Genomic DNA, 11,181 nt, shown 5'->3' on the forward strand with positions numbered 1-11,181 from the left:
AACACGAGCTATTGTTTCTTTATACATATAATATAGGTATAGATGTCATCTGTGACAAGTAAAAGCAACACGAGCTATTGTTTTTATATACCTATAATATAGGTATAGATGTCATCTGTGACAGGTTAAAGCAACGTGAGCTATTGTTTCTTTATCTGCACAGCAGACTGAGCCACAGCAACGAGTGGCGGGGTAAAGCTAGTGTAGGATAAATGGTAAATACTAAAGGTCTTACTAAAAAACGTTTTAAAAATTTTACAAAACTGATAAATAACCATTAACGTAGGGTAAATAATATCAGTTGTATAAAATTTAAAACACGTTTATTAGTATGGCCCTTAACATTTACAGCAAACAAAATTGCCTATTACATTTATATTGCTACACATGGCTTACTTCATTTAAAGTACTTCTAAAATATCTAGGCTGTATACACTGTTTCACTTTTGGCAGCATTTATTATATATTATTTTATTCGTATATGTCACGCTATAACGACCAATAAATTGAACTCGTTCAATTGATTGATTAACCAGTTGACATAATTAAAATGTTAATACATAAATATAATATTCTATCACTAAACATGCGGTGTGGTTTTTTGTAAGTCTTTTTTGGCGACTCTGTGAAGGAACCCAAAACACGATTTGCCCGAGGCTGACACCAATAATTGCTTTGCATCATTTTCATACGTCAAAACTTGTTTTAAAACGCTGCGGCAAGCCAAAGTTTCTATATCTACAGAAGAAGAGAACAATCGCATTGGAATGATTTGCTGGCCTGTTTTCTCCATCGGTCAACATGGAACTCATCAAGACCCAGGTTTACTGTGTCCTTTCCTCAAAAATAGCATCCACACAGAATCCCCATGAATTGTGTAAGAAAAAATATCTATAAATCAGCCACAAAGATGTAGGGTTTTCTCACACAATTCAAAGGAGTTCACGGGGGCCAGAGGACACCATCGATGTAATGAATGGGTCGAGAAAATACAAAATCACTTGTACAATCTCTACATGAGAGAGTTCGTTTTTTACCTATGGTTATTTCTAACAGCTTTTATTTAGGGAATGCTGGGTATCTGGAGGCTTAGTTCTAGGAGGGATGTCACATTACTGCTGATGGCTTATAAACTTCTGGACGGTTTATTATCAATACCAGACATTCTGGCTAAAATAGGATTCTATGTCTCGGATGTCCAACACAGGCTTTTGATTATTCTCAGATGCAAAACTAACTCACCAACGGTGATGCCCCTAGGTAGTCCCATTAGGTTACGTTGATATTTTCCACATGTCCTACAACGAATTCAAAGCATTCAACTATGTGTAACCATTTTTTCCCACATGTATGTTTGTATGTCATATGTTGATTATGCCAAATATTTTTTTTTGTAATATATACTTTATCGTTATTGCAATGTAGTGGTTTGTGCAATATAAAATAAATCCCCAAAGAAGACAAAGGCTTGTTTGGAGATTTTGTTTACAATATCTAGGCAACTACATTTAGGAAATTCGGCCCTGGCCACACAAATTGCGATAGTGAAATAATTGGGGACATCGACCCGTGCCCCAGAATCGAGGCGGCCCGGGTCTAGACTGGGCCGTCGCTCCTCTTCAGAGGTGGTTCAATGTCAAGAACGGACTATCGCAGTCAGAGTCAGATCAAGCACTCTGTTTAATCATTATTTAATGTGGAATCAAATCATTAAATTAATGATGGAACACGATGGAAACAGCGAGGCGATGGCTGGCATCATTGGTGAGGGGTTTCAGTGTACTGGAATCATTTCTAGGAAGACAAAAAGTTTCTTGATTGATTTTCCAACTAGTTGTTTAGTGGACAATTGGCGGAATCAACCATTCCATCGCCGAACAAGAGACTTGTTTGGTAGAGTGCTCCCAACTGTCCAGAGCCAGTGGGACTATGACTGTTGTGAGGTTAACCTTTAACTATGGACGTCGGGTCTCAGAGGCCCAACCCCTTCTTCAATTTCTCGGAATAAACACCTTCCCCGCGCGTGCCATCCCCGCGCGTCTCAGTAGCTTCAGTTTTAGTTGTGTTATGACCAAGGAGGGAGAAGGTCGCGTCATCCGGCACTTATTACGTGAGTAATAATCATTTAAAATTTGATCAGGGCCTGGGAGACCCGTTGACTATAATTTCCATACAAATATACTCGGGCCTATGTGACCCGTCTACTATAATTTTCTTACATTTTAGTATTATAATCTGTTTAATTTGTTCTAGATTTAAAAACAAAATGGCGGACAGTAGTGAGCCAACTACATCAGCTGTGAAACGTGGTGCCCAACCAACAAATGAACATTGCAGGCATAAAGTAATGTTTGTAAATGATCCTTTTGTTTGCCAGTTTGTCTTCAATGTTCCAAGCCTCTATGTTCTGAGTGCCAGTAATTTAACATAAGTTTGATCCTTGTGAGAATTTTTATTTTATTTCTTTCAGAAGTTTTTTTTATGACTTTTTGTTACTGTTTCTTTTATTAGCTAGGAAAAATTATTGGTTTTGATTTTTGTAATACCTACTATAATTAAGGAGCCTTAATATGATCTCAAGTCAATTAAGACTGAAAACTGACTAGGTTTGTTAAATTTGGAGATAATTATTAAAATATGAATAAAAGTTGATTATTTTTATTACTCGATCTTTTATTTATAAATACTTTATACATATAAACTCCTTGCTAAAGTCAGATTAGTCCAGGTTTGAAAATTATAAGAGTTTTATGAAGGGGTCTGTGTGACCCGACGTCCATGGGAGTGTGATTTTTTTTTCACGTCCATAGTTAAGGGTTAAACAAAGTGTTGATGGAAAGGGGGAGGGAAAGGGGGGGGGGGAAGGAAGTACGTGACTATTCGGATCAGGGGCCCTACTCTGTATCTTTCGGGTTAACAAACCAGAAAGTTCGTGGTTTAACCTTTCCTTGCCGGTGCTTTTAACTAAGTGAACATCGTCTCTAATTAATAAAATATCTCTATAAATATACTAAGCACAGGGTTCAAATTTATTGGTATTCCTCCGCAATACATTAAAGTATTGCATTAAGTAATTACACTATATATATATATTTGCCGAGTGTATAGCACCGGAGGATGTGGAATTTTTGAACACCGTAAGGGAAGGGTTAATACGGGTTTGTCACGTGGCTAAACAGGCGGCAGGAAAGTTTCGAAAGATACAGAGAAGGCCCCTTGGTCACTAAACACACTTAAAAGAAATTTCAAGGAGCAAATTTGATTTTTGATTCCATCTTTGTATTATAGAATCGAAAGTTGTCATGAATTTTGAATTCGAGTGATTTGCAATTTATTTTATACATTTTGTGAAATAAGGCAGAATAAGTATTTGAAAAATCGTTCTTTAAACTTGCCATTGAAATTATCCTGTAACATTTGTTGTATTTGTCTATACATTTCAAAGTGTGTTTGGATAAATTAAGCTATTTTGTTGCCCGCTGATGCCAATTAAATTAAGCGCCTTTATTGACATTTTATTCAAGGGCAACGAGCAGGAAACTACCCCACATTACAACAATGGTTGAATAAACGAGTATTACAATTTTTTTTATGCGTAACATACTTTCCGTCCATTTACAATGCACATGAAACATAAACTACACATTAAAAAAAGAAGAAATATAAAATACATATTTATAATCTTCGTGATGCATGAATCGCGGTTACTCTCCATGCATTCTCATGTACAGGTATCTAAGGAACTTTATATCCATTTCCATAATTCGTGGTTCGTCTCGTGCTTCGGTTCGCAGCATTAGATTGGTTGTATTGTCAGGAAATAGATATGCACTGGTATGATAAACATAAATTTATCATAATAAATAATTTAAATTCAAATATATAATGTGATACAGCACATGGGTTCCAGCTCCAATTATTGCTTTTCCGTTTAGGGAATGTTACGTGGGGGTGGGAAAGGAGAAGGTGAGGATGAAGGTTTGTAAGTAACTACTTGGTTATTCAGGTATGCTGATATTAGTTTCAAGAAAGGTTGGCAAATCCTAATAGCGGACTATGAAAAAATGTTCAAACATTGTCTAGACAATGTTTGAACTTCAATAGTGAAAAAAATAATAAAGTTAAACAAAGAAAGGTAGGTAATTTGAACAGTGAAAAATAACAAAGTTGAACAAAGAAAGGTAAGTACCCACGTAAATATTTACAAATAATTTAACATTCTTAACTTTAACGAGGTTTCAAATTCTAAAAGGCCGTTTTCTTTACGTAAATACCGCACAAGAGTTCCAACTACTCCCAAGTGTCAGGAGGCCAGGAGGAATACGGAATTCCCAATTGGAGTACGTTGTGAAACAGGAGGGAATGAGTAACGGAAAAGTACCTGGGTTCTCAGATATGATCACCAAAGCGGCTAAAGCCATTTCAAGCTACCAAAAACATAAACATTAAACTAACATCGTTTTCAATATTATGTTAAATTTATTATTTATTGATCATTATTTCTATTTGTTACAAAAAAGGAAGATAATAAAACACTTATTATACATATTTCAGCCTCTGCTGTTGGTCGTTCATCCACTTCCTGGACTGACCGAATATTTAGAATTGCCCAACTAATATTTACACGTAAAAAACATAATATTATTAGGTATTTATATTTGAATAGTTAAAAAAGTGGTATATTGACTGTTGTTGCTAGGCATTTACATTCGATTTTAATTGAGTATTGTGGTCTAGAGATAAAAGTGTAGTGCTTATTATCAGGAGATCAGGGGTTCGGTTCCAGCTGACACGTGGAAAATTCTTACAGTGACACGCTGAAGAAAGTAAAATGGTAAGAAAGGTACGAAAACGATAAATATTCAAATATGAATATATACGCGACAGAGTAGAATGACATCACAAGAGAAAAATGCACAAAGCTAACACGCCTTTAAATTTGTAATTTATTTATTACATTACATTGGTGATATAGTGTGTTTGCCTCACTAGGAAAACCTGTGCTGAGAGCAGGCGAAGTTTATGTCATGAGAAGCTTAAAATAACAAACCAAAAAATAACAAAATGTTATATTTCAAATTGTTGAAGGCCTTCTTGTTTTAGCCATACCCTACCTTACCAAATGGTTAATGAAGCAACTTAAATGACATTTCATTTAGTTGGGGTAAATGAACCCTTTTCAAAATGTTGGCAGAACAAAGTTGCAACTGCGTAATTGCATAATTTATGGTAACCAACGCGGCAATTTACGCGTTGAAGAGGACCAGTTCAATAAAATAAATGGTCAACATTCAAGATGATAATTATTTATATAATCTATTATATTCGTTTGTTTAGTAAATGGCGGGGTCAGTTGAATAGATTACCTGCGATGTGTACATTTCCATACAGGTCTATGACTAATGAAAATTTCAAATTATTCCTAATATTGTTTTTCCTAGAAGTCCTTGAAATGTCGTAATACCGAGCGCGATAAATGCGATTATATTCACTATTGTTATCAGTCACAAATTGAAATATGTATAAATAAAGACTTGCAATAAAAACATGAAATAATTCTATTCCAAATTATTTAGTGATTACATTCAATATCGATGAAAAACGAAAACAAAAAAAAATCAATTAAAAATTAAAACAAATCAATTGCCAACGGTCAGAATGAAGAGTCGTTATTCAAGTAAGTAGGTACCTAGTACCTATCTACCTACTTCTACATATCATGTTGGGATCCAATATCTACTTTAAAAAATATCTATGATTGTTTTCAATCTTCCTTGGTTAGGTTAGGTTATGTTTGTGTTCAATTACGTAGGAGCTAATCGTGCCGTTCAAGTTCATTATAATAATATTTCAGTAGGTGTGGGAGTAAGTCTGTCAACTGGAACTAGCCGCCGAATGCAGCGTTGCCAATTTTCGCGTGAAACTAGACATTAAACAAATAAAATGCTAAATAATACAGATAATTTAAACAAGGTGGGGTGTATTAGTGTTGTCATGGAAAGTGTAATGAGTTAGAATAGTCAAGGTCTGTGTAATCAGGACACTGGCGGTGAAAGTCAGATAAGATGATTAGAAATTGTCATGAGTTTTTCCATTGTCTAGGTAGTCTGAAATTACCAGAGTTTTTCAGATAATAAATTCAGGAATGGCCACGGAATTCCCGATTCACGCGTTTGCGTGTGAACATATTTGAACATCCTACCAAATTTTATCTAATCTCCGGGGGTGGAATATATTTTATACCAATATGTGAACATGGCTGCGAAGGGATGACGGCAGGGGTAAACCCAGAACGACAACAGCTGTTTGTGTATTATGTACTTTGTGAATAAAGCTGTTGAATTTTGCAAAGGTTTCTTTTATGCAAAAGAAAAAAGCTTGCCCACGAATATAGCAATACTGCAAAGGCAATATAAGTGTATGCTGTTCTGGATAGTAATAATAATATTTTGATGATTTGTATAGCGTCGTTTTTGAATATATGATACATCTCTACAATTATCCATCTCATTACTAACTATAGACTAGTAAAAATATTATAAATTTATAGCTAACAGATTGCATCCACCGGTTCGTCGATCACTAATACAAAGCTATACTCGTATGTACAATGCATTTGATTGATGAACATGATGCTAAAATGTACATATGTAATTATTATTATTTATTTATATTTTGTACAGGCAGATAATATATAGTACCATACTTACCTGGTAGGTCATTTGAGATTAACTATTGTTAAATTAATCATCGTTGAACAAGAAAATTTTATGCTGGGCGGTACTACAGTACAGTACAAGGTTTTGATCAGAACTCATCTTCCTAAATGTGATACGTCCCTAGGTATAAGACAGTTTTCGATGCACAGGTCAAAAGATTTATGATTACAAAGATTATTCTAATCACACATAACAGATAATTTTACAACTTTCTTAGCGTTGGTAGGTACTGTTTGTTTATACTATTTGTGGCCTCAATAGAGAATGATAATAATGTTATTGCAAGCATAACAATAACTTCAGATCTAATCTAACTGCTTTGCAGTATTCTCAGCTCGTTCAAATTTTAAAACAAAACAGAGTACCTACATCAAAAAGATTACCAAGTAAATTGATCTAAAACACATATTTATGGTAACACAGTGTACCATGGTGCAATAAAATCGTATAATTTATTATAATTTGAGACCACTAATAGCTTTCTCTATGTTGCAAACAAATACAAAAAATATTATGTGTAATATTTACATTTAAACAGGCTTGCCGAGAATACTAATAATACAGGACACGTTCCTTGAAATATTCTGTAGCCCATAACCATAAAAGCACTGCCATCTGTAAATAGAGACGGCAGTGATAAAAGCCATTAACAGAGAAGGGAAGAGAGGCTGTCCAAAGTGTCCAAGCAGGTAGCGGTACCTACCCAGAGCAGGGCTTAGTAGCAGTTAGTACCTACCCTGGCTGGGGGACTGGGGGCCAGGTAGAGAGCTACCACGAACCTAAACAACTAATGACCACACAGCTGATTTATGGAGCGAGCAGGTACAGCGTCTAAATTCTCGACATTTTTTTCGTCTAGCCACACTAGACAAAGAACTCATTTTCAAACGACGACAGTTACTGCGAGAAGATTTTATAATAAAAAAATAATACTCGTTTGATATTTGGGCGTTGTATATTTTTATTAATTTGCTTTTTAAAAATGGGTCAATGTCTGTAAAAAGCTATACTATAAATTACTAGACGTCACTATAATCTGGCTCAAAATAACAGTGTGCTCATAATAATATGTATGTGCATTATAATTAATACAATGATGTCATGTTGTTTCAATGGCTGTTTCAACGCGTTTTTAATACAGAATTCTCGGTGGTCGTGATAATTAATTAATTCGATGTTAAAATAAACGTTTGTGCAATGATTATTGTGAAAATGCCGTGTATCATTTTAAATAAATATATGTAGGTATACTTCAAATAAGAATATTATAAATATTTATGCTAAAGAACGCTAGAGAAATTGTTGCACACACACCAACCAGATTCAAGAATAATAAATATAATACTATGTATCCAGAACAGGGATCCTAGTACATCGCAAACCTAGGACAAACAAATATATAATATTGACGAATAAGATACGATACCTAATTAATCTATAAATAAAAACAAATGTTGAATTAAAACTTTTCCATACTTTTCAATCTCCCTGTGGCAAGGCGCGCCGCCGTGTCTCGCCAGTGCGCAAAGAAAAGCGATACGCAAAACGGAATAAAAAATAAAACAATAATATTATTATCGTCTTGAATAGGTACTGCGCATTGCCGGTGTGCGAGAACGGTTGGCTGTAAACAAAGGCAGCACGTGTAGCCAATAATAATGATATTGCTCGATGCGGAAACTCATGGATTTCGTCAATATTCGAATATGAAGGAAAATTTTGTGGAAAATCATCATCGGAAGTCACAGAAAAATGCACCAAGAATTTAGACAAAGATACATCAATACAAAATTAAGATGCATGCCTACGTGCGTTTTCACTCATGGCCTGATGGCGCGCATTAAAGTGCCTACCTGAACTAGTGGTGTGTGTATTTTGAAAAGGTACAGATTGTGTGAAGACAAGATTTTTTTTATTCAATCTATCCCCTCATTACAAAGGCGTGGCGAAATTAGACGATTTTTTCGAAAGAGGATTGTACGAATAAGGACTAGAAGTAATATAGTGTAGCAGATTGGTTATACTATAAAGCCCAATTTAAACGGTATCTTGAAATTACAACATGGAAAATTAAGATTAAATTTGTATTTGTAAAAGTAAAATTCTTCAAACTAACTTCAAATAAGTGTTTTTCTTAACTAACTTTAAATACGATTTTTCATCATTCGAGATAATAATATGCTGATGAATATAGGTGTGTACGGAGAATATATGACGCGAATGTGAATTATAGTTAGTTACTGGGTTCGCATAAATTGAACTCATAACATTTAAAAAAACGTGTTGTGGATCTGGCTGTTTTGGTGCGTGCTTAGCAAAGACTAGATAAAGGTACTCGGCAACGTTGAAATGATGTTTGAAATGGATAAATTATATGACAATAAAAAAATTTCGCACTAGAGTTGAAATGGGCAAACGATATTCCTAGGGATTAAAAACAACAAAAAATACGGGAAGATACATGAAAAACATGTGGGTGCAGAGGTACCTACCTATTTTGAAAACGGACAAAAATATTATTTATTTATTTAAAAAAAAAAAAAAAATATTATTATATCGCGATAAAAGTCTGTGAGATTATAATGGATTGTGATTATGTATTTTCATTCGAAGGTCACACAATTTGCTTTGTCATATTATTAAATGGTTAGATAATAATTATACGACTGTTGAATTAAAATGGTTTACGATGAACACGAATAGGTACAGAAGATTAATAGAAGATGCCCATTGCATCATACATCCCTTGTTGTTTTACATTCCAATATAAAATTAAAAAAAAAAACAACGCGGCAATCGAGGGAAGAGGCGTAGTGTTTATCCCATTGTTTTTTATTCTTCTCCATATGAGTCATTATGAGATTATTAGACAAAATACCAATGTACGGTTTGGAAAAAAATTGAGGCATTATTATGAAAACAATGAGAAATCCCATTCATACAAAAAAAAATTAAGTGAAAATAATATACTTTATGAGAATTCAGGAAGAAAGTAAATTAATATTATGGTGATGTTCAGGTTTTGTACTAGCTAATCGTAGATTAGTTGTATATAAAGTAAGAAATTGGACGAATCTCGTAGTAGAGATCCCACACATTTTACGAAGAAATAAAATTACACAAAACAATATCATAATGTTACTGTAGAAACGTATTTTTCTAATTCATTAATTTAATACGCCTATGGCAAGATTAAATAATTACTAGAATACTGTTATATTTATTTTACAAAATAAATATTTTTCTACAAACACAAGAAAAGATTTCGAAATCAATACATACATAAAAATAAAGTACAATTATATTTATTTACCATTATTGACCAGCGATAAATTTATAATAATAAGGAATAATGATGATAAATTAAGACAATAATAACAAGCAAGATTTAAAAACAGAAACAAAAGTAGAGTGCATAAAAACAATAAAAAAAGATAAAATACAGTGAGGAGTGTCTAATTACTAACATGTAAAATATTTAGACAATGACATGTTTACAAAAATATAATATAAATATTATGTTTACGAAAATGAAGCACATATTTCGTGTTCGGATATAATTACTTTAAAGAGAGGTAGCCCAACGATTCTCTTTACATTAGAAGCACCTATAATTAGGGTATGTTCGAGGGATAATTAGAACAAAAATAAACAAGAGGAATTATAAAAAAAGATGAGGTTAGGTCACTGACCTTTCTAAGTCTTCCTTTGAAGACCATGGCAAAAGCTCCATGGCCTATGAGATCCTTGCTGTTATACTCGTAATCACCCACAATCTCCATTTTCACGAATATAAGAAAACTAAAATAAAATCAAAAAAGAGATCTATTCTTTGTGGTTATTGATGCTGAGGATCAATACCATATTTTGAACGATGGAAAATAGTATTATTACGCACTACATCATGTTCACTGTATATACACTAACACATGTTTCATCAACACTTTGCTTGGCAATTAACAACACTTGATAAATTTATGCACATAACCATTGTCACGAAAATTTGCGTATAAAATAAGTCGAATAGACACTCATCACAAAATTTTGTTAACATATGTACAATGTTGCCACAATAGGCATAAATAAAAACACGAAGTGACATTTTGGTTTTAGGTAGGTACCACGAAAAAAGAATAACTACAGATTATAAACCATAAGTCACGGAAATCTTGTAATATTGTTAACAAATATGTTTTGTCAACGTTTATAGTTTTTAATAGATATCAGAATTTACTGGGCGTCCCATGAAAATTAGACGTAAGCGATTAAATGTATTTATTTTATCTGGCAATACATCTTGAAAGTGCTATTGATTTTTGACACTTCCGCCATCTAGGGGATATTATGAGACATGATCTGCAATAAAAAGGTTTGATGATTCGCTAAAAGGAAATTTGGAAAATTTTCGCATTTGAAGTGACAAAAAATGTTTTTGATATAAGCACAAGTCAATATGCACTTA

The 11,181-nt window shown here is 33.6% G+C and overlaps 1 protein-coding gene across 2 annotated transcripts in view; it reads right to left on the reverse strand.

Moving 5' to 3' along the window:
- Atg1 (serine/threonine-protein kinase unc-51-like protein Atg1) overlaps positions 1-10,760 on the reverse strand; it is a 146,196-nt gene extending 135,436 nt beyond the window's left edge. For both annotated transcript variants that reach the window (XM_089636685.1, XM_089636684.1), the window contains exon 1: positions 10,412-10,760. In XM_089636685.1, the coding sequence (XP_089492811.1) occupies positions 10,412-10,501 (90 nt within the window). In that variant the 5' untranslated portion in view covers positions 10,502-10,760. The remainder of the gene's footprint in view (positions 1-10,411) is intronic.
- Positions 10,761-11,181: the final 421 nt, after the last annotated feature.

The sequence above is a fragment of the Hesperophylax consimilis genome, chromosome 10, assembly GCF_061612785.1.
Source record: "Hesperophylax consimilis isolate HC1 chromosome 10, BYU_Hcon_1.0, whole genome shotgun sequence".
Taxonomy (NCBI): Eukaryota; Metazoa; Arthropoda; class Insecta; order Trichoptera; family Limnephilidae; genus Hesperophylax; species Hesperophylax consimilis.